General features: G+C 42.9%; 1 protein-coding gene and 1 long non-coding RNA gene across 2 annotated transcripts; one reads left to right on the forward strand and one right to left on the reverse strand.

The window, feature by feature from the left end:
- Positions 1 to 11589: 11589 nt before the first annotated feature.
- Positions 11590 to 17541, forward strand: HSPB7 (heat shock protein family B (small) member 7). The gene is made up of 3 exons (XM_051988494.1): positions 11590 to 11846; positions 13099 to 13232; positions 15547 to 17541. The coding sequence occupies exons 1-3, from the start codon at positions 11651 to 11653 to the stop codon at positions 15724 to 15726; spliced, it is 510 nt and encodes a 169-aa protein (XP_051844454.1). The 5' UTR covers positions 11590 to 11650; the 3' UTR covers positions 15727 to 17541.
- Positions 17542 to 17603: 62 nt separating this feature from the next.
- On the reverse strand, positions 17604 to 22930 carry LOC127555838 (uncharacterized). Its single transcript, XR_007952298.1, has 2 exons — positions 22408 to 22930; positions 17604 to 22300 (listed from the first exon to the last, which is right to left on the reverse strand). It is a non-coding gene; the product is annotated as an uncharacterized LOC127555838 (long non-coding RNA).
- Positions 22931 to 23183: the final 253 nt, after the last annotated feature.

Here is a 23183-nt window from a genome sequence, read left to right on the forward strand (position 1 = left end):
TGTTTAGGTAGATAGCACAGGGAATAAAGGTCCAGGACTGGTGAATGAGCTGGAGAAGGAAATGACAAATCCTTCCAGTATCTTTGCCAAGAAAACTCCAACGTCACGAAATCGGACACAACTGAAATGACTGAACAACACATCTTTAATTATTTTGCAACATTTATTTTTAATTGTGTGTAATTGTATGTATGCATGGTTGATCTTTCTATTCACATTGCTTAAGTCATTGTGTTAGTTGTCTCTTAGTTCTGATGATTTTCCTCTATATCAATTCATGTAGAACTTTCCATGTTTCTGTATTATACACATTTCATTATTTCTTACAATTCAATCATTTCCATTCTCCAATCAATAGATATCTTCTTTGTTTCTAATTCTTTGTTATCACACACAAAACGTTTTGTTATTAATGCTTTAGTGTATATAAGATTTTCTTTTTATAATTTGTCTTGTCTAGTCATAGAATCTTTGGATTAAAGTTTATGGACATTTTAGTCACTTTATTTGCATAATCCCAAACTGCTTTCCAAAATGATTGCATGTGTTCACAACTCTATCAACACTGCATTAATGTGCCTCTCTTACCACAAACTCTCAACCATTGACTTTTGTTATCCTTGCCAATTTGCAGGATATGAGCTGAAACTCGGGGTTTTGATTTTCATTTTTCTTATTATTAGTTATTTAGAGCATTCTTGCATGTAGTTGTTAATACTTTGCTTGTTGATTATGTATCTTTTGAGAATTGTTTGTTGATATACTTTGACTTTATTTATCGGAGGAATTATTTTTAGCCACATATATGTGCATGTATATTTATATTTACATATGTATGTAGGCATAGATGTGAATATACATATTATGTAGATTATATTTAGAGATCTAGATAGCTTGAGAATATCAGACTATTATCAGAGAAACTTGATACAAAGATTTTTTTTTTCCTTTTTGACTGTATTACTTTTTATCCTAGGTGCATTAATTTTGTCCATACAAAAGCTTTTCAGTTTCATTTAATCAAAGTTATCAATTTTAACTTTTGTAATTGCCTCCATCCCTTGTTTAGTTGAGAATGCATCTAGCTGTATCTGTGAGAGATATATGATCTGGTTTTCTTCTAATTTTTTATAGTATGATCTTTAATATTAAGGTTACATACTTATTTAAAATGTATTTTGGAATAAAGTATACCATATTAAACTAAGCACAGATTCTGCCAGATTGTTTTCCAGCTTCTCCAAATCTTTATAAAATGGAAAGTTCTTTACTATGTTGTTTGTTTTCCAGTTTAACCAAAAAATAAGTTTTTGAGTTCCATTTTTTCTGGTTCTTTTTTAAATCTGTTCCACTGATCTCTCTCTCTGTTTTTTAACCAATTTCAGAAGGCTTTGATGAATGCTGCTTTATAATCTAGTTGAAGTATAAAGATTCTATTCTTTCATCCCTATCTCTTTTGAAAATTTCTTTTGATATTCTGGATCTTTTGTTTTCCCAAGTAAATTTCATTATTATTATACAAATTATGTAAAGTGTCCTTTTGGAAATTCAAACAGCATAGGATAAAAACTGAAAATTAACTTTGGTCATATTATATTGGCACAGCACAACTATGAGCACTGAATATTCCTCCAGCTATTTAAGTTATTCTTTATTTCTTTAGGTAACACTTTGTCATTGAATCTATACAGGTCTTCTGTGGCTTTGGTGTATAAGTCCCAAGTTGTTATATACCTTGTAGCCATTTTCCTTTCTATTATTTCCTCTTGAATTTTGTTATTATTATATAGAAAGGTAGTTGGTTTCTGTGGATTTTTGTAGTCCACAATTTTGTCAAAGTTATTGATTGCCTAGATTAGTTTTGTTGCTTATTCCCTGGGGTTTTCCAAATAAATCATATCATCAGCAAGTGGAGATAGCTTTATCTCCTCTTTACTCCTCTTTATGCTTTCAAATTTTTGCTTACCTTATTTCTACTACTATCATTTCCAAAACAATGGTGGGAAGAATTACCATCCTTACTTTACTCCCATAATTACTGAAAATGATTCTAGTGTACCTCTATTGCACATGATACTTACTTTTGATTTTAATTCATTTTTTCCTTACCTGCACCCATGCTCCTAACTTCCCCATTTCTGTCAAGGGAATCATCTTCATCCTTCCAGTCACTCTGGTTAGGAACTTAAGAGTCATTCTGACTTGTCATCATCTTCTGTCCTCCATATCAGCTGCTAAGTATTGGCTAATTTTACCTTCACAACTCATATAAGCATTCCCTACTTTTTCTACTCATACATCCCACTTAAACTGCTTATTTCTTTTCACCTGCACTATTGCAATAACTATGCCAAATGGTCTCTAGCCAGCCACTAACTTCCCTCTCCAATCTAGTCTTCACTACCAAATTGATATACCTAAGATGTAGGTCATGTTATGTACCTTCTCAAGAAACTTCAGTGATTTCCCATTGCCTCTTATTGACTTTTGAAGCCCTTTCCTACCTTGTTCCAATCTCTCTTCCAGGCAGATTATGCAATTTGGAAGTTGTGTGAATAGATCAGAGAGGGAAGAGACTGGAAGCAAAGAGACCAGTCAAAAGTCTTTTGCAAAGGTCCATGTGAGACGAGACAAGAATCTGAATTAGGATAGTGGTCTTGCAAGTGAAGAGAAAAGAAAGGACACAAGAGATTTTGCTAAAGCAGAAAATACAAAGACTTGGAAATTGACTGACTGTAAAGGACTGAAACTCTTGAGTCAATGAACTGAGGTCAGACAAACGAGCATTTAAGGCTAATTACCGATTGGACAACACTCTATAAGCATATGCTTGGAAAATAGTCCTTCCCACTATCCTGAGCTGGCTCGATAATTGGTGTATACAGAGAATTGTAGGAGGGACTAGGTGGTGGAGTAAGCCTAGCCAGAGTCACTTTTGGGTGGGAGACAAGAAGGAAGGTCATGGAGATTCTGCTTCCATCCAATTCAGTCCTACCTCTAAAACTAAGAATAAAGACTAAGGACTTTTGTTTATCCTGACTCCAGCTGACTCTAAGGTATCCAGGGTGCTAACGAGGTCATCACAACTGACTATGAGGGATGAGAGAAGGTCAAGGATGATTGAAGTTGGAATCCTGGGTGACCAAAAGGATAGTGTCCTTAAAAGAAATTGAGAAGTTAGGGAAAAGTTATAGGTTTGCGAGAAAATTAATGAGTTCTATTTTGAACATGTTAAACTTAAGATATATATATATGGTTGTGGCTGTTATTGTTTGTCCTTTGTTTTTCAAGAGGACCATCAGGGAGGTGATGCCATGACATGCAAGTGAATTAGATTTAAGCTAAAAGGTGCAATGGATAAAGTGCTGGGATTGGAATCAGAAAGATCTGAATTCAAATGTAGCCTCAGACAATTTCTAGCTGTGTCACTCTAAGAAAGTCACTTAATCCTATTTGCCTCAGTTTCCTCATCTGAAAACGAGCTGGAGAAGGAAATGGCAAACCATTTCTGTATCTTTGCCAAGAAAATTCCAAAAGAAGAACAGATTAAGAAATGATTGAATAATATCAAAAATATTCTGTGTGGATGAAAAGTGAACTTGGAGGATTAGAAAAAGCTCTAATGTCCCTGCACAACCTTTCCCCTCTCTCCCTCAGGCTGAAGGAATAAGATACACATCAGATATCTAGTGGATGACCAATAAGTGGTTAGTGATGGAATTCAGAAGTGAGAGTAGGACTAGATAGGGAGATCTTTTGCATAGAAATGAAAATCCAATCCATGGAGAGATAAGATCAAAAGAAGGGAGTACAGAGAAGAAAAGAAGGAGAACCCAAACTAGAATCCTGGAATGCATCCTTGCCTAGGGAGTGAGATATAGATGATAATTCTGTAAAGGAAGCTGAGAAGAAACTGTTAGGTAAACCAGGTGAGACTAGGAGAAAGCAGGATCAGTAAAAATCAGGAGCAGAGGGTGGACCATAGTGTCACATGCTACAGAGAGGTCAAGAAAGATAAGACTAAGAAATAGTCATTTAACTTTAGGAAAAGCAAAGCCATTAGCAATGAAGAGATCATTTTTGTTCAGTGATGAGACATCATTGTAATGATTTGACAAGTGAGTATCAGTTGAGAAAATGGAGGCAATGGGTGTAGTTTTTTTTTTTCCTGGGAGTTTGGCTGTGCCCTATAGTAGGTCTTCTTAAACTTTTCCTATTCTAGACTTCTTTTTGTTGGAGAAATTTTTACACAACCCTGGGTATATAGATATATAAAATAACCCTAATATATTGGATTACTTGCTGTCTAGGTGAGAGGTTGTGGGGGAAAGGAGGGAGAAACAAAATTTGGAACACAATGTTTTGCAAGAGTGAGTGTTGAAAATTATCTATGCATATGTTTTGTCCTTAGAGAGTCCCAAGTCTGATAGGGAAAACACAGTCCCTAACCTTTGAGAAGCCACCAATCTAAGGGGAGAGACATCCCACCAAGTCTTAAGGGGAAAATCCTTGATTTTAGGGAGTCTGAATCTGCTGATGAGTCTAGTAGTCCAAGGTCTGATGAGTTTGGTTAGACTCAGAAATACAAATCAACAAAAGAAAATGACTTTGTTTTTGCAAGAGTGACAGTTGAAAACTATCTTTGAATGTATTTTGAAAATAAAAAGTTGTTTAAAAAATTTAAATGACATTTTGCAAGGGTGATATTGAAAGCTATATCTGAATATATTTTGAAAATAAGAATTTATTAAAAATTTTAATGACTGTTTTTTAGAGCCATTCCCAATAAGATCAAGGGTGAAACAAGGTTAACTACTATCACCATCACTATTCAATATTGCATTAGAAATGTTACTTTGGCAATAAGAGAAGAAAAAGAGATTAAAGGAATTAGACTAGGTAATGAAGAAACAAAACTGTCACTCTTTGCAGATGATATGATGGTATTCTTAGAGAACCCTAGTGAATCAAGTAAAAAACTACTAGAAACAATTTGCAACTTTAGCAAAGCTGCAGGATACAAAATAAATCCACATAAATCATCAGCATTTTTATATACTACCAACAAATTACCAACAACTTACCAGCAGCAAGAAATATAAAAAGAAATCCCATTTAAAATGACTGTCGATAGTATAAAATATTGGGGAATCAATCTGCCAAGGGGAAGTCAGGAATTATAACACAACTACAAAACACTTTCCACACAAATAAAGTCAAATCTAGTCAGTTAGAAAAATATCTGGGAAATGGAGGATGTTGACTGATTTAAGAAAGGTAAATGAACAAATGGAAATTATGGGAACTCTTCAGCTTGGACTTCCATCTCCTACTCAATTGCCTAGAGAATGACCTCTTTGGGTTATAGACATTAAGGATTGTTTCTATTTTATTCCTCTAGATAAGGAAGATATGAAAAGATTTGCCTTTTTGGTGCCCAGTGTTAACTTAGCTGAGCCTTATAAAAGATATGAATGAACAGCTTTGCCACAGGGAATGAAAAACAGCCCTACTATGTGTCAACTGTATGTTGCTACTGCTCTTACTCCAGTAAGAAAAGCATTTCCAAAAGTAATGTTATTACATTACATGGATGATATATTGGGATGTGCACCTAAGGAACAAATGTTAGAAGCATATCTACAAAAGACCATAGAAACACTAAAGAACTACAAACTGCACATAGCTCCAGAAAAAATTCAAAGACATGCTCCTTTTCAAAATTTAGGATATAAAGTATACCCTAAGGTGCTAACAGTACACAAACTTTCCTTAAGAACAGAGAAGCTAAATATCTTAAATGACTTTCAGAAACTGATAGGAGATATCCAATAGATGTGTCCAGTATTAGGCTTGACTATCTATCAATTACAACCATTATATGACATTTTAAGGGGAGACAGTGCTTTAAACTCAACCAACCAGCTTACAAAAGAAGCTCAAGAGGCTTTGAGAAAAGTTGAACTGGCTTTATCCAATGTGGTTGAAAGAATCACTCAAAAACCCTTGGAAATATCCATTTTTGCTATACAAGAGGCACCCACAGCAGTCCTTCATCAAGGAGACAGTGTGATAGAGTGGGCAAACCTCCCGGCACAACCAGAACAAAGCCTTACTCCTTACCCAGTGCTTGTAGCTAGACTTTTATTAAAGACCATTAAGTGAGCAGTACAATTATCTGGGACAAGACTGGACAAGATATACACCTTTTATACTAATACACAAATTAATGTGTGCTGTGAGACCATCCCAGAGTGGCAAATTTTATTAGCCATGGCTCCAAATTTTACACATGGGTCTCCATTAAAGATAACCAGACTATTACATAATTGGCGATGGATTCTTGAAGAAAAAGTTTCTAAAGATCCTCTTAAAGGACCAACTATCTTTACAGATGCATCCAAACATAATATTTGTGCTGTATATACACTCGTGACTTAACTATAAAGACAGTAGTCAGAACTCCTTTTCAGTCCACTCAGCAGAATGACTTGTATGCAATCATTCTAGCTCTTACTTATTATCCAGAAGATATAAATATAATATCTGATTCGGTCTATTCAATAGATGTGGTACAAAGAATTGCCACAGCCCAAATAAAATTTGTAGCTTCTGATATATATCAGTTCTTTAAGGAACTTCAAGAGCAAGTGAGAAAGCATCCAGGTTAGATTTATATTTTGCATGTCCACTCTCATAGTGGACTTCCAGATCCTATTTTTGATGGTAATTCAAAAGCAGATAGCCTTCTAACTATGTTGGTCAATACTTCTTTATTCCAAGAAGCCCAGGAATCTCTTTCTAAATATCATCATGCTGCTCGAGCTTTATGTTTACAATTCAGAATAACAAGGGAGGAAGCAAGGAGCATAGTAAAAGCCTGTACAGCTTGCCTTCCTTTCCATGCTCCTACACTGCCTCCAGGGAAGAACCCTCGTGATTTGAGACCCAATGAAATCTGGCAAATGGATGTGACCCATTATAAATCTTTTGGTCGCCTGTCTTTTATCCATGTTGTAGTAGACCCCTTTTCAGGATTCACTTTTGCAATACCAGCAGCAAAAGAGACAGCCCAAGTGGTCACTGAATTCCTCACACAAGCATTTGCAATTATGGGTGTGCCACAAGCAATAAAAACAGACAATGGCCCTGCATATGCCTCCAAACATTTTGCACACTTTTGTGCACAGTATAAGATTTTACACACCACTGGCATACCCTTTAATCCTCAAGGACAGGCAATAGTAGAGAGGAGAAACAGAGACATTAAAACGCTGCTCCAAAAACAAAAGAAAGGTGGAGCCACAGGTAACCCTAAAGAACTTCTAAATTTAGCCCTTTATACTATTAACTTCTTGATTTTTGAGAAGATGCACTGGCTCCGGCAGACAGGTTTTATAACCCACCAGAAAGGCAGTGTCCAGTGGGAGCAGCTCCACTATCTTTAGATAATCGCCAGGTGATGTGGAGAGACCCAGAAAGTGGTGAAAGGAAGGGACAAGATAGGTTAACTGCTTAGGGGAGAGGGTTTGCTTGTATCTCTACAGGTAGAGAAGGAATCAGATGGATGCCAACGAGCCGTATTCGTCATGTCCATCACAGAGAGATGGAGCAGACCCTTGAAACAAAGGAGAAGACCCAAGAAATATTGGGTGGTTCTGTTGCTGATTGTACTCACCACTGAAAGAGCATGGCAGTTATGGCATTTGACTCATGGACATCGAAAATTATTGGACTGCAAAACCCTCAGGAATCATTGGATTCTCTGAGACATAAGGCTGTTGTAGGACCTGAAAGCCCTCAGGAATCATTGGGTTTTCTGAGAAATTATAAGACTGTTGCAGGACTTCAAAATCTGCTGGAATCGTTGGATTCCCTAACACATAAAAGGACTGTTGCAGGATTTCAAAAATTTGGGGGGATCATTGGATTCCCTGACATGTGAAGCAATGGACAATAGATTGGTTTTGGACTATCTCTTGGCTGGTGAAGAAGGCGTATGTGTGACTGTTGTTTACATACCCTCCTTCTAGGATTTCTGGAAATCTTTTACAACATCATGTTGATTTATATTGTTTGTTATACCACTACTTGCATGTATAATTCATGTTACACCACACCGAGCCTGCACTGACTGTGGGGAGAGTCATCACTAATAACCTCTGCATCATTGCAATGTGCTTATGTAATACCTCCCATGCTGATGGGTTTGTACATACCTGTTTCTAATAAGAGCCTTTAGCCCAGAAACCCACTAGCAATCCCCATTTCCCTTTGGTGCTTTTTATCTCCCTTCCTGAGAAGTCAGGGAAGGTGTGATCACCTCCCCTTGGGGGCTTTCACCTCCCTGAAAAATCAGGGATGGCATGATCACCTGTGTTCTAAAACAAAAGAAAGCAGGAGATGTAATGGGCTGAAGCTCAAGTTGATGCACTGAGGTCCCAAGCACGTGAGGCTAAATAGCAATTGGACAATACTCTATTAATATATGCTTGGAGAAAGAATGGCCTCGCCCACTCTTTGTGCAAGTTTTGATGTGTTTTATAGGAAATGACGTAGAGACAATTTTGGTAGGTGGAGAGAGGCAGAGAGGCTGCTGGCCGGATTCCTGTCAGGGCTGCTCACACTTCCTATCACCATCCTGCTTCACCTCCACGAAGAATAAATATCAAGGATTTTCCCTTAACCTGAATTCCTGACTCCAGCTGATTTTTAAATACGCGGTCATCACAGGTAGGCCTAGCAAATATAATAAAAATGGCAATACTTCCTAAATTAATCTACTTATTTAGTGCCATGCCAATCATACTTTACAGACTTAGAAAAAATAATAACAAAGTTCATTTGGAAGAACAAAAGGTCAAGAATTTCAATGGAATTAATGAAAAAAAATGCCAATGAAGGTGGCCTAGTTGTGCCAAACCTAATACTATATTACAAATACAGCAGTCAGCAAAACCATTTGGTACTGACTAAAAAATCTAATCAATCAATATTAGGTTCACAGGACAAAATAGTCAGTGACTATAGCAATCTAGTATTTGACAAACCCAAAGAGCCCAGTGAGATAAGAACTCATTCTTTGAGAAAAACTGCTGGAAAAATTGGAAACTAGTATAGCAGCAACTAGGCACTGACCCACACCTAACACCATATATCAACATAAGGTCGAAATGGGTTCATGATCTGGACACAGTGATGTTATACGCAAATTAGAAGAACATAGAATAGTTTACCTCTTAGATCTGTGGAGAAGGAAGGAATTTGTGACCAAAGGAAAACTGGAACTCATATTTGAACACCAAATAGATAATTTTGATTATATTAAGTTAAAAGGTTTCCGTAAAAACAAAACTAGTGCAGACGACTAGAAGAGAAGCAATAAATTGGGAAACCATTTTTACATTTAAGGGTTCTGATAAAGTCCTCATTTCCAAACTATATAGAGTATTGGCTCAAATTTATAAGAATTCAATCCATACCCCAATTGATAAATGGTCAAAGGATATGAACTGACAATTTTCAGATGAAGAAATTAAAACCATTTCTAGTCATATGAAAAGGTTTTACAAATCATTGTTGATCAGAGAAATGCAAATTAAGACAATGTTGAGATACCACTACACATCTGTCAAATTGGGTAAGATGACAAGAAAAGAGAATGAGGAATGTTGGAGGGCATGTGGGAAAACTGGAACACTGGAAAAGTCAGGAACTGTCCAATTCCAAAGGAATTGTGAACAGATCCAGCCATTCTGGAGAACAATTTGGAACTATGCTCAAAAAGTTACCAAAGTGTGCATATCCTTTGACCCAGCAGTGTTTCTACTGGGTTCATAACCCAAAGTGATCTTAAAGGAGGGAGAGGGACCCACGTGAGCAAAAATGTTTGTGGCAGCCCTGTTTGTAGTGGCCAGAAACTGGAAACTGAGTGGATGCCTATCAGTTGGAGAATGGCTGAATAAGTTATTGTATATGAATGTTATGGAATGTTGTGATACAGGAGCCAGTAGCTGCTGAAGGTCTAACTCAACCTAGTAGAATGGGTACTATAAGAAATGACCAGCAGGATGATTTCTGAGAGGCCTGGAGAGACTTACAGGAACTGATGCTGAGTGAAATGAGCAGAACCAAGAGGTCGTTGTACACAACAACAGCAATATCATACGACGATAAATTCTGCTTGACATGACTTTCTAACAATGAGATGACTGAGGCCAGTTCCAATGATCTTGTGATGAAGACAGCCATCTACACCCAAAGAGAGAACTGTAAGAACTGAGTGTGGACCATAACATAGCATTTTCACTTTTTTTAAATTTTTTGCTTGAATTTTATTTTCCTTTTCATTTTTTTTTTCCTTTTTGATCTGATTTTTTGTTGTGCAGCAAGGTAATTGTATAAATATGTATACCTATATTGGATTTACATATATATTTATCATGTTTACTTGCCAAATAAGGGAGGGGTTGGGGGAAGATTGAGGTGGGGGAAATTGGAACACAAGGTTTTGCAGGGGTCAATGGTAAAAAATTATCCTTGCACATGTTTTGAAAATAAAAAGCTTCAATAATTTTTTTTCAATTACTGGTTTTGCAAGAGTGACTACTGAAAATTATCTTTGAATATATTTTGAAAATAAAGTTATTATTAAATTTTTTAAATGATTGGTTTTGCAAGGGTGATTGTTGAAAACTCTTTGAATATACTTTGAAAATAAAGTTTTTATTAAAAAATTTTAAATGATTGGTTTTGCAAGATTGAAAACTGTTGGATTGTATGTTTAAAATAAAAATTATTATTAAAACTTTAAAAAAAGAAAATGACTTTGGCTTATGCAAGGATGATTGTTGAAAACTCTTTGAATGTACTTTGAAAATAAATTTTTTATTAAAAAATTTTTTAAAAAAGAAAATGACTTTGGTTTTGCAAGGATGACTGTTGAAAACTATCTCTCAATGTATTTTGAAAATAAAAAGCTATTCTAAAAATTTTTTTTAAAAACAGAAAATGAATTAGACCTTGTGTCTGAAAGTGCTAAAGGGGCTCCCTCCTTCGCTTCCACCTCCTCCTTCTCTCCCTCCACTCCTTGCTCTCGCTCTCTCTTTCTCTCCTCCCCTTTTACCTTCCACTGCTTGCCTCCTTCTTTCCTAAACAGGTCGCTCCTACTCCGGTGTCCCCATCCTTCCTATTTCCCAGGTTCCCCTTCTCTTCCTTCTCATTCTCCTCTCTCTTCTCTTTCTCTAAGGTCCCCATGGCCATCAGAACCCCCCTCGAATCCCCCCTCCCCCCTCGTGCCCCTCTCCCAGCCCCCCTCCGTTATCAGTAGGCCGGAATGCTTCTGGATGAGCTCAGCCTCGGGCCCCGCTTCAGTCCGTTCGAATGTCAGCACCAACATCTCAGCGGGAAAACCTTCTACCCCCCACATCCCCACCCACCGGCCGCCACCCCCGCCCCCTCCGGCCCGCTCCTGCCTGCCAGAGACCTATATTTAGCCAGTGGACAAGAGGGCTGGCCCGGAGCCCGGGGGGCGGCCGAGGGCCTTATAAAGCCCCAATCCTCGGAGCCGCGAGCATTCCCTTAGTCCAGCCCGCCCGCCCTGCCGAGCCTCCCGGCGTTCCGGACAGAGCCCCCCACCCCCGCCTAGTGAATGAGCCACAAGACCTCCTCTACCTTCCGAGCGGAACACAGTTTCCACTCCTCCTCCTCCTCCTCCTCCTCCTCCTCTTCATCCTCCTCAGCCTCCCACAACGCCCCTGCCCGGGACCTGCCCATGGAGAAGGCTCTGAGTATGTTTTCTGAGGATTTCGGCAGCTTCATGCGGCCGCAGCCTTTGGGCTTCCCAGGCAAGTTGGGGTGGGAGGGAGACAGGACCGGAGTCGGGGGGAGCGTGGTCCCTTGGGCGGAACTTGGGGGGAGTGGGGGGCAGAGGCGTAAGGCGGCGGGACTCAGTCTTCCAGAAGCCTGTCATAGCCCGCTCTGCCAGCAGGAGGTGCTGCGGGGGCCGGGGAGGGGCAGGTGTGGCCACAGCAGTGGAATGGTCCAAGAGCAGAGACGTGGTCATGAAGAGTGGACGCGGAGTCGTGAGGGTCGGGTGTAGTCCAAAGGCCCAGCGCCGACCTTTGCTGTTTGTTTAGTCAATGTCAGGGACCGGGATTGGTTCTGCCTCCTCACCTGTAAAATGGGAGGGTTGTAGAGGTGACCTTTGGGCAACAGCCTCAGTTTCCTCATCTGTAAAATGGGAGGTTTGTAGAGGTGACCTTTGGGCAAGAGCCTCAGTTTCCTCACCTGTAAAATGGGAGGTGACCTGTAAAACCTCTTCCATCACTGATTCAATGATCCATTCTGGTCTGGAGGAAAATCATTAAAATGAATGGGAACTTGAGGTGAAAAAGGCCTCCCAACTGGTAAAAGACGGGGCTCTAGGAGGAAACCTGGCATCCTGATCCAGGGCTAGAAGGGATCCCAGAAGCCATCTGGACCAAAGATGAGGAATTTGAGATATATGTTAGGAGACATGCTCAAGGTCACAATGACAGCAGAACTGAGATTCCAAGCCAGGTCCTCAAGATTCCAGAGAACTGACTCCCTGTAATGAGGGGGAGCTTGGGAGTTTTCAGGCCTCATTGCTGCTTGTCCAAAGGTGTCTTGGCTGGGGAGGGGAGGAATGGAGAGATGTAGGGGGGGATTAGAAGTAGAGGGAAATCTAGGAGGGGAGGAACTGGGGAAGAACTGGGGAGGGGCTACCGCGGAGACATGTGGGGCCCGAGCTGGAGATGTCTCCTGTAATCACTCTGGAATGAGAAAAAATCCAGATGCCATGATGTAATGGAAAAAGCACCAGACTTATACTCAGAGAGAGGACCCAGGTTCTAATCAGGCTTTCTTTTCTGTGCCTCAGTTTACTCATCTGTAAAATTCAGAGGCTGCATTGAATTAGATCATCTCTAAGGTCTCTTCCAGCCCCAATATTCTAATGATCATCTAATGGGTGTTTGGGAAGAGAAAAGAGAGGCAGAATCAGCCTCCTCCCATTGAGGACTTGCAATCATTCCATCTGCTATTCCCCACCCCCACCCCCACCCCCTGCCACGGCAGCCCGATCTGGGGGTACAGGCAACATCAAGACCCTGGGAGACTCCTACCAGTTTGCAGTGGACGTGAGCGACTTCTCCCCGGAGGACATCATCGTCACTACATCCAACAACCAGATCGAGGTTCGGGCTGAGAAGGTGAGCCGCTCTCTGTTCCAGTTAGGCTTGAGCATCCCATCAGTCCTCTGGGATCTCTCCAGCCACCTCAGACAAGGTTGGCAAGGGGGACTGGTTAGGATATCCTATGTGGGAAATTAGTGAGAAGGGGCAGAAGGAGAGCTTGGGAGAGGGGTGAAGGGGAGGCAATGGGTGCCCTCCTATTCCCTGTGACTGAGTGGCCCGGAAGATGAAATGAGAAAATGAGCCTTCTGGCTTCCTCTGCAGAGGTGGGGAACGGGGGGTCTGTAATGTGGCATATATTGTCAAACTCGCTGTCTTGGTTCTGCTGAACTGCTATTTCTCCTTTTCTTTTCTTTGTTACAAGAGGATATAAATCTGGGGAGGGGAGGGGAAAGGGATGGATTTGGAAATGGAACTAATGTAAAACTAAAACAAAAAAAACACCATTTTAAAAAGGGAGGTGTAGCTAGGTTTGAGGACAGTGGTGGGATATCGGAGGCAGAAGCGGAAGCCGGATGGGAGATATGCTTGGAAAGGACAAGGAGGGGACAGATCCTGATGGAGACAGGAAGGGAGTGAGTATCAGCCAGTCTCCCACTCAGAGGGCTGAGAGCCCCACTTTCCTAGGACTCACGGGTTAGTTTTGTGGGTTTGGGGTGACCCCGTATCTCATTCTTGACCTACCTGTGAAGCCTCTAAGGCTTGGGGCAGAATCTCACCCGAGGCAGTTCAGACCCCAGGGACCTCAGGGAGGATTCTTGTGCCTTCCTGCTCATCTTTTAGTAGCAGCCCCAGAACCGAGGGGACTCTACTTTAGAATAAAGAAGCATCATATTGGCCCGTCCTACTCTGGGACTCTGCCCTGCCCTCTGAAGGACTCGATAAATCTACCAATGAATGAACAAGTGTTTATTTAGACCTTACTATGCTCAAATAATAATGGGGTAACTTGTATTAGCATAATGCCTTAGAGTTTGTAAAGTTCTTTCCTTACAAAGAAAGGTGAGGGCCATGGGAAAAAGCTGGTGCTGATATTATAATAACCATTTTACGGAGAAGGAAACTGAGGGAAAAGGGCTTATCCCAAATCACTCAATTAACAAACGCTGGAGCCAGTCCTGAAACCCTTCAGACTTAGGTGGTTTCACGGCTGAGTAGTGTGGCTGTAACCCATTTCTCACCACAAGGGACCTCCCCATCCCGTGACTCAGTTTCCCTGTTTGTAGGAGGGGAGGCACTGATGTAGAAATTCCATTGGGATGCCCTGTTGATTCAAGGTGAGCCGTGGGTAGGCACCAGCAATGGGCCAGGAATCCAGCCAGCTCTGAAGGGACTTTGGGAGGATGGACCAAGTCCTGTTTCCAGGGAGCAGGAAAGGGAAACCAGCGCAGCTACCGCCCACAGTTGTCCCCGCAGATGACCCTGGTGCCAGCCCCAGACGGCCCAGGCATGTGCCAGTCCTGGTGCCCAGTAGCTGGGCATGACTCATGCTCCCTCCTGCTACCCTCAGAACGCTATGTCCTGGCCAGAGGCCACTGGGAGGAGCCGTCTAGGCCCGGGCTTTGACCTGGCTCTATGTGGGTGGGCGCTTGATTAAGGCAGGTACCTAGGGAAGACGCTTCATTCCTACTCTCTCCTTCCTGTGGATTCCCGGGGGGATTCCAGAGAGCAACACAGCACACCCTCATCCATCACAGAATCCACGGCCCCCTCCCTAAGACCCTTTCTTTCTCCTTGATTATCCAGCTCCTTCACTATCCCCAGGCTCAGTCTCCCTCACTGAACCCCACTCCTATCAGAGACTCAGTCCCTTCATTGACGCCCATCTCTTCAAATTATTTCCATTCTCCTCTCCCCGTGCCCTTATCCTGTCCCCTTCACTGAGCCACTTTTCCCTCCCTGCCCTCCTAGTCCTCTCTCTTGTGGCCCTGCCTCCCTAACTGATCTCCTGAGGCCTCATCCCCCTAACACAGGCCCCATCCTCCTCATTCTCTCCATCACCACATCCGGCCCCTCCATCCTGCCCTTTACCTCCATTCCATTTGCTGAGGTCCCACTCCCACTCCCCCTCCCACTGCGTTCCCCTCCCCATCCTGGGCCTGTTCCATTGAACAATGGAAGATTCAGGTAAAAAAAAAACACCTGGACACCTTCCATAAGTTCTTAAATGCTGGGCATGGTGAGGGCCACTTACTCATGGCCACCCCCATCCAGCCACAGTCTGCGTTTCACTAGCCTGGGTCTCTGGAGGATAGGGAAGATTTTCTCCTTCGAGAGAGTCACAGCAAGGCCAGAGTGACTTGTGTTGACCCCTTGCCTCCTCTACCCCCAGCTGGCCCCAGATGGCACTGTCATGAATACCTTCACCCACAAATGCCAGCTCCCAGAAGATGTGGACCCCACATCGGTGACCTCAGCCCTGGGCGATGACGGGAGCCTCACCATCCGAGCCCGACGCCATCCCCACCCGGAGCATGTGCAGCAGACCTTCCGAACTGAAATCAAAATCTGAGGGGCCACATGGCCTGGAGCCTCCCCGGCCTGCCCAAGGGGAGTGCCCTCCTCCAACTTCCCCCCACTAACAGGCCCGATAGAAAAGCTTTCCTTCTCTCTTCCCCCTCCCCAACTCTAGGTTGGGGCTTGGCTGGAGCTCCGGGTTCCATGTCTTCCATCTTGGTCCTGGGATCTCAATTTCAAGCCTCTTCATTCCCCATCCCAACCCCGGTTCCAGCTCCCCGTCTGTGGCCCCTGGTGGGTCACTCCTGAAGCCCAGGGCCCTTCATTTAGATTGGGGTGGAAATGGTGATCCTCTTTACCCCCACTAAGGCAGGCCTCCCGCTGTACCCCGTGTAAGTTCTAGATCAATACATTGGGACTCGTGCTTAGTTGGCTCTGGGTGCTAGATCTGGACAGCTTCAAGCAGAACCTCTCTCACAGGGTGTTCTCAGCCTCTGGGATAAGAAACTTGGAGGAAAGAGAGAGTGCTGAAGAAGAAGTGATTTGGTTTTTAGGAGCCAGGACAGTAGGGAGACTGATAGAAAAGATTCTGAGTGCATCCCTCAGTCCCTCCTGGGTCCTGGTATATGAGGAGTGGGTGGGGGGAGAAATAGGAATGAGGAGTCCCTGGATAACAGCAAGTAAATTACGACTTTCCCTTTTTCTTAGGATTGGAAGCCAAATATGGATAAAGGCCCATCCAAGGGACTGGGGAAATTCTTGGGGAGCTCTGGGACTTATTCCCCTTCTCCCATTCAATCCCCTGATGATGCCTTAGTGGATTTTCCTTATCCCACACCCAACAGAGGGCTAAGAAAGGAAAGAGCTTGGTCCCCAATTAATCAACATTCAATTATTAAGAACTTACTCTGTCCTAGCTGCTCCTCCTATCACCAGTGACTCCATGTCCTTAAAACCTCCTAGAGCAATGACAGAGCACTGGACTTGGAATCAGAAGACCTACTCTTGGTCACTTGCGCAAACTTGACCAAATCTATAAAATCGCTTTAAGCCTCCATTTCCTTAATTGTAAATTGAGTGGATCAGACTATAGTGTCCCTTCCCCTTTGAGAGCCTACGCTCCTTTAGAATGGATCCCAGTTCTACGACCCGACAGACTTGCCGTAGGACTCAACAGCTGTGGCTTCCTCATTCCCTTCTCTCTGCTCCCTGCAGCTTTGCTCTGGATCTCATCCTGGCCAGTGGGACAGAGAAAGGGCTGTAGGGAGACCTCAAAGGAGTGTCCATTGATGGCAGCCTCTCCTTGGCAGGTCCCAAGCCCATCAGCCTAGCCCAGCCAATGAACCCGACCAGACTATGAAGCTTTACCATCTGAGAGTCTTTGGTGGGAAGAGAGGGGAGACCAGGGGAATGGCAGGTTGACCACTTAAAGCAGGCGAATAAGAATACCAAGAATGAATCCTTTTATAAAGTGCCTTTTGGAAGGCAGATCCTGCAAGTATTTCTCCCTCCATTTTTCACAAGAGGAAACTGAGACTTAGGATTTGGATTTATCCATGCTCAGTAAGTGTCTGAGCTAGAGTTCAAACTGAATTCTCCTGACCCCCGAGACCAATTCCTTCTTTCTATACCAAACACCAAGGTTACCACACAGCCTCCTCCCTCTCTCACTCCAACCTGAATTCTTATCCCATCTTATTCTAACCCCCTGTCTTCCCAGGTCTAGTGTATTTGACAGGGGGCAAGCTAGGGGGCTCCTTCCTTAGCTACCACCTGTGCCCTGCGAGAGGGGAGCTGCCCATTAGTGTCCTATCTGTATATAGGGATTTTTCTAACCTGGGTTGGTTCCCGATAAATTATTTATAACTCCTGCTGTCTACTGCCTAATAGTCTCAACCTCAACCCCTCCAGAAATAATCATAATCATAATCATAATAGTCAAAACCAGCTTTATTTAGGTTATTCCATTTCAGACTCAACAATAGTCCTGTGAGAGAGCCGCTAGAGGAAAGGGAATAAACATTTAAACAGTGCCTACTATGTGCCTGACACTGTACTAAGCACTTTATTATTATAAACATATTTACCCTCACAACAATCCCGGGAGGGAAGTTCTGTTATTATCCCTGTTTTATAGATGAGAAAAGTGAGGCAGAAATAAGGTGACTTTCCTAGGGTCACACAGTATCTGAGATTGAATTTCAACTCAGGTCTTCTTGATCTAATGCTTTAACCACGGTGGTTACCCCCATTTTACAGATGAGAAAATTAAGACTCAGAGAATTGTGTAGCATAATACAATAGAAGTGGGACTGAAAAAAAAAATTAGGGCTGGATTTGGAGTCTGGAGACCTGAATGCAAATTCTGCCTCTGCACCTTACTAGTTGAGTGATTTTGGATAATTCATTTAACACCTTTGGCGGTCAGCTCCTTCCATTGCCAAATAAGAGGTGTGGATGAAGTTACCTCCAAAGCTCTGCCCAGTCCTGGATCTATGATTCTATGACCCACCAGAGTCCAATGCTGGGGGCTGACTTTGTTCCCATCTCCAGGAGTAGCTCTGCATTCCCAGCCTCCATATTGCCTCTTCTGATGCTTCATGTGTTGGGGCAGAGGGGTCCTTGGTGAACAACATTTTTTCATTTGCTTCTCCACTCACTGTTCGGGGCATCATCTTCAACCAAGGTTTTCCTTCTCTGCACCATGGCGATGTCCAGGGCCTGACGGCTCCATCCTGTTCACAGTTGGTCAATAAGTATTTATTAAGCACCTACTATGTGCCAGATGAATCTCTGCTTTCCCCAAATTGAGGTTTCCAGTGTGCTTTGCCCTGCTCCAAAACATCCAACTTTCTTCCTAAATCAATTAATCAATCAATGAAGAAACCTTGATTAAAAGCCAGACATAATACAAAGGCAAAAAAAAAAAAAAAAGAATCCCCACCCTCGAGGTGCATACGTTCTATCATGGGAACCAATAGATAGACACTGAGCTCTTTATAAAATGTAGGGGGAGGGTATTAGACCTGTAATTTCATTGGTATATGGAATTTCTGGAGCAGGAGAATCCTTTTCCCAACACAGATGCCTCTGTAATCTAATCTCAGGGCTGCCTAGGGCCCTAAGAGGTCAAGGGAATCACACGGCCCTGATAGTCAGAGGCAAGACTTCAAGAGACACTCTGAGGCTAATTCTCTCCCCATGACATCATGCTGCCTTTCATCTATTTGTCTACAATATATAGGGGCCCAGAGAGAAACACTTGCCCCTTTGCTTAGGGTCTCACTGGTTAGAGCACCTCAAGTTGTCCTCTCTCTCATCTAGAGGTCTGTGAATCTGGAGTTTGTGTCTACAACATTCACAACAATCCTATTACAATCATTTACCAGTCACACGCAGTCATTTTTTCAGCTTAAAAAACAAATACCATGTGCACACAAACACAAACTTCTTCTATTTCTGGAGTACTTTGAAGTTTGCCTCCTTTGAGTTCTTCTTCCGCTACCTACTTGTGGTACCAACAGAGTGCCAGATCTCAGAAGCTTCCTTCCAGGAATGCTCCCTGTCTAAAAAGTAGAATTTATATAGCATTCAGGATTTACAAATCACTCTATAAATGTTATTTCACAACAGTAGGTACTATTAATATTCCCATTTTGCAGATAAAAATAACTGAGACCAATAGAAGCGAGAGTGCCTTGTCCAGAACACCACAGCCGGTCAGTGTCTGAGGCTGAATTTGAACTCAGTCTTCCAGGAGCCAGGTCTTTGGCTTTATCCATGGGCTAAATAGCCATCTGAGAATCAGCCTGGCTAAGTTTGGAGAGTCCCACTTGATCTTAGGGGCCACAGCTGTTCTCTGAGACCAGATTTATAGAAATAGCAGAATCTTAAACTTTTAATAGGTTTGCTTTTCTTATAAGAGCATTGAGGTGAGAAAGGGCAAGCCCACAATGCAGCTTCCAAGAGGTGAGTGAATTCATAGATCGCACACTGAAGATCATAGGAGTGGTGGCAAGTGAGGGAACGCTTGAAGGAAGGGAAAGATTCTAACAGCTGGATGTGGTGCAGGTCCCGGATGGGAATTTCTTCCAGTTTGAGGAACGGAGAATAATATGAGAAAAGACATTTAAGATTCCAGAGGGGGAAAAAACTTGAGAGAAGAATAAACTGGGGCAGATGGAGTTGGTTAAAGGGTATAATGTGAGATAAGTTTGAATTCATAAACTGGAGTCAGATATACCTTCTGCATCAGTAGCAAGCTTGAAGTCAGGAGGAGCTGAATTCAAATCTACCTTCAGACACCAGCTGTGTGACATCATGCAAGTCACTTTCAGTATCTCATCTATAAAAATGAGTTAGAGAAGGAAATGGCAAACCACTCCAATATCTCTCCCAAAGAAACCCCATCTGGGTTTGCTTTGAGATAAGAATTGCTACCCCACTTTTTTTTTAACTTTAATTTTAATAATAGATTCTACTTTAGCCCTTTCCTTCACTCTCTGTGTGTCTCTGTGCTTAAAGTGTGTTTCATGTTAACAATATTTTGTAGAATTCTAGTTTTTAATATACTCTGCTATTCACTTTCATTTTATGGGAGAGTTCATCCCATTCACATTCATATTCATGAAGAGTCAGACAAGACTGAAATAGCTGAACAACAGACATATAACTTAACATTGTCTTTCCTGATCTTCCCTCCTATCATTTCACCTTTTTTTTTCTTTTGGTAACTTAGAATTCCCAGTTCACATTAATCTAGGACTCCTTGATCCCAGTTTTTTTCCTGTCCATGGGAAGAGCAAAACTTTAAAGTAGGAGGAGATGATCACAACGGAAGCCTCAGTATTGATAAAATTGATAAATTTCAGGCAAGAAATTGAAAACCTTACAATTAGGAATAGTGAGCTGATGATTATGTGTAAGCTGTGGAAGCCAGTTGCTACAAAGAATGTTGAGCCGTAGACACCATCGGAAATAGTGAAGGGTGCTTCATAGTATTCTATAGCTATACAAAGTTTCTATTTTCATTTTTGCTGCTCCCTAAAAACAAGAGAAAGTCAGATTTAAGAAGTGAACAGTTCAAGAGGAAGTAAAGGAGGAAATTTGGATATTTGGACAAAGGTATAAAATATAGGAAAGGCAGATTTCTCACCAGATATGGAGTCTGCCCAATCAAGATTATAGTAAGACTCTATTGGCCTAGAGCAGTGGTTCTCAAAGTATGGTCTAGAGAATCCTGGGGATCTCTGATACCCCTATAGAGGGTCTACAAATTCAAAAATAGTTTTTATTTCCAATATGGTAAATGTCTATAAATATAACCCAGATAAACAAAAATGCTTTAGAGAGATCCTCAATATTTTTAATAGAATAAAGATACTGAAAACAAAAGTTTGAGAACCACTGACCTAGAGTCTCACAATTCTAATCAAAACAATTAGATTGGGTCATTGTTGGGGATCCAGGGGCAGTGGAGGAGGGGAGTGCTAATCAAAATTCATGACTGGAACAATTTTAAACTGAAAACAGAAGAAGGAGAAAATGATCCATAAACTCCACTAAACTTTGAATTTAAATAGTCTGTGACTCTTACCAACTATGTGAGCAAGAGTGAGTCAGTTTAACCCCTCTGGACCTAAGGCAACCCTCTAAATGGGAGAATTCTCACACCAGATGAAATCATAAGTCCTCGAAGTGTCAGTTTACATCCACTAAGATAGATCCTCCAGGAGCTGCTAATAAACCCCATGACCCTCTTGCCCCTGGATGGGGACCAGGACTGGAAAGCTAGGATGCCTGGCTCTCGTGGGACCCTCAGGACCCAGGGCTAGCAGGTCCTTTATTAGAAGGAGTATGGTTTAGCCATCCCATCGGAAGAACGGTAGGTGGGGAAGAAGATTGTGGTTTAGAGTCTCACTGCTGAATGGAAGGTGAGGAAAGTGCCGGGCTATGAGTCTCTCTACTTCTACAGGGCAGGTGCCGGGGGGAAGAGGGGAGGGGGAGGAGGGCGCTGAAACTTCCGTCTTCCCATTAGCTCTCCTGGGCAGGGCCCCTGGTCTGGCTAGGTGGCCCAAGAAGAGTGACCTCCCACCTCTGGAGGTTGGATAAACATTTGATTGATCTGGCGAGTTGTGCAGGCGGGAGAAGAAGTAGTAGCAGCCATCAGGTACAAGCCAAGGCTCCCTGCTCTGCCCAGCTGCCTCCTAGCCCAGTGGTCCAGCTCCTCCCTGACTCCAGGGACTCCAGGGGCACAGGGAGCCCGGCACAAGTTTCAGCCTCAGGCCCCAGGCAGCTGGGGGCACTGTCTCTTTCCCTCCCCCATTGTCTGGGTAGGCGAGGGAGGGGTTATTTCCAGCCTCACTGACTCATTCATTCCCCTGGCTATTTGCAGCCCAGTCCCCTCAGCTGCCCGGAGCAGGGGGATGGGGGAGTAGAAGGAGGGGTTCCAGGGTCTACTTACACAGAGCTTTTCCCTTTATGAGTCACCTTCTTGACCTCTGTCCTCCAAACCCCAGGCTCTCCTCCCCCTCCTCAAAGTTTGTGTAGGGAGATGTGGTAAAAGGAATGGGAACGGAGAGGGGAGGAGTAGACTTCATTTGGAGAATTCCATAGACCTTGGGTTCTTCCTAGGAACACGGAGTGTCAGAAGTTCAGTCCCCTGGGGGGCCCAACCTCCTCCTCCACCCCCCATCCTCAGGTCCAACGGGATCAGGTTCATCCAGATCCAACCTACCTCCAGGTTGGACACAGAAACTAGTTCTGTCTCTCTCCACCCCCAGAATCCCATTCTGGTCCCTTCACTTATCTCCAAACCTCCTCCGGGATAGTGGGAGGAACTGGGAGTGAAAGGAATGGGAGATCTTGACTCTATCCCAGCAAGGTTTAGGTCTCTTCTTTCTCTCCTCTCTTTTCCTTAGCTTTCCTCTCACCTTCCTTAGACTATCTGCTTTCCCTCTTCTTCCAGTCCCCCCCTCCCCTCCCCTTTCTGTGTATCTGTCTCTCTGTCTTTTTCTGTGTGTGCGTGTGTGTCTGTCTGTCTGTGTCTCCGTGTCGCTCTCTCTCTCTGCATTTCTGTCTCCGTCTCTTTCTCTCTTTCTCTGTCTCTCTCTGTCTCTCTCCTTCTGTGTCTGTCTCTCTCTTTCTCTCTCTTTTTTTCTCTCCTGCCAAGGTCACCTCTCTGTCTCTGTGTGTCTCTTTTCTGTGTGTCTATTTGCCTCTGTCAATGTCTCTCTCTCTCTTTCTCTCTCTCTCTCTCTCTCTCTCTCTCTCTCTCTCTCTCTCTCTCTCTCCCCTGCCAAGGTCACCTCTCTGGCTCTGGTTGGCAGCTGGAGAGACGAGGTGGCAGCCTTTCAACAACTCCACCCAGATGGACTATGGGACAGCCTGAGGCTCTTTGTCTTCCTGGTCCCCTCCGCCTCCATATCCATCTCCTAGCCATATGTAGAAGGGGCCCTCCTCCAGGGTCAAGCCTCCTTTATTTCTCTCCAAAGGGAGATTCATTGGGGATCC

Source organism: Antechinus flavipes, chromosome 3, assembly GCF_016432865.1.
Source record: "Antechinus flavipes isolate AdamAnt ecotype Samford, QLD, Australia chromosome 3, AdamAnt_v2, whole genome shotgun sequence".
Classification (NCBI taxonomy): domain Eukaryota; kingdom Metazoa; phylum Chordata; class Mammalia; order Dasyuromorphia; family Dasyuridae; genus Antechinus; species Antechinus flavipes.

Excerpts from the sequence above, each read along its gene's own strand:
- HSPB7 (XM_051988494.1), top strand. The coding sequence starts at position 11,651 with ATGAGCCACAAGACCTCCTCTACCTTCCGAGCGGAACACAGTTTCCAC. Across the intron at positions 11,847-13,098 it reads GCAGCCTTTGGGCTTCCCAG|CCCGATCTGGGGGTACAGGC; the intron begins GCAAGTTGGGGT and ends CTGCCACGGCAG. Across the intron at positions 13,233-15,546 it reads TCGAGGTTCGGGCTGAGAAG|CTGGCCCCAGATGGCACTGT; the intron begins GTGAGCCGCTCT and ends CTCTACCCCCAG.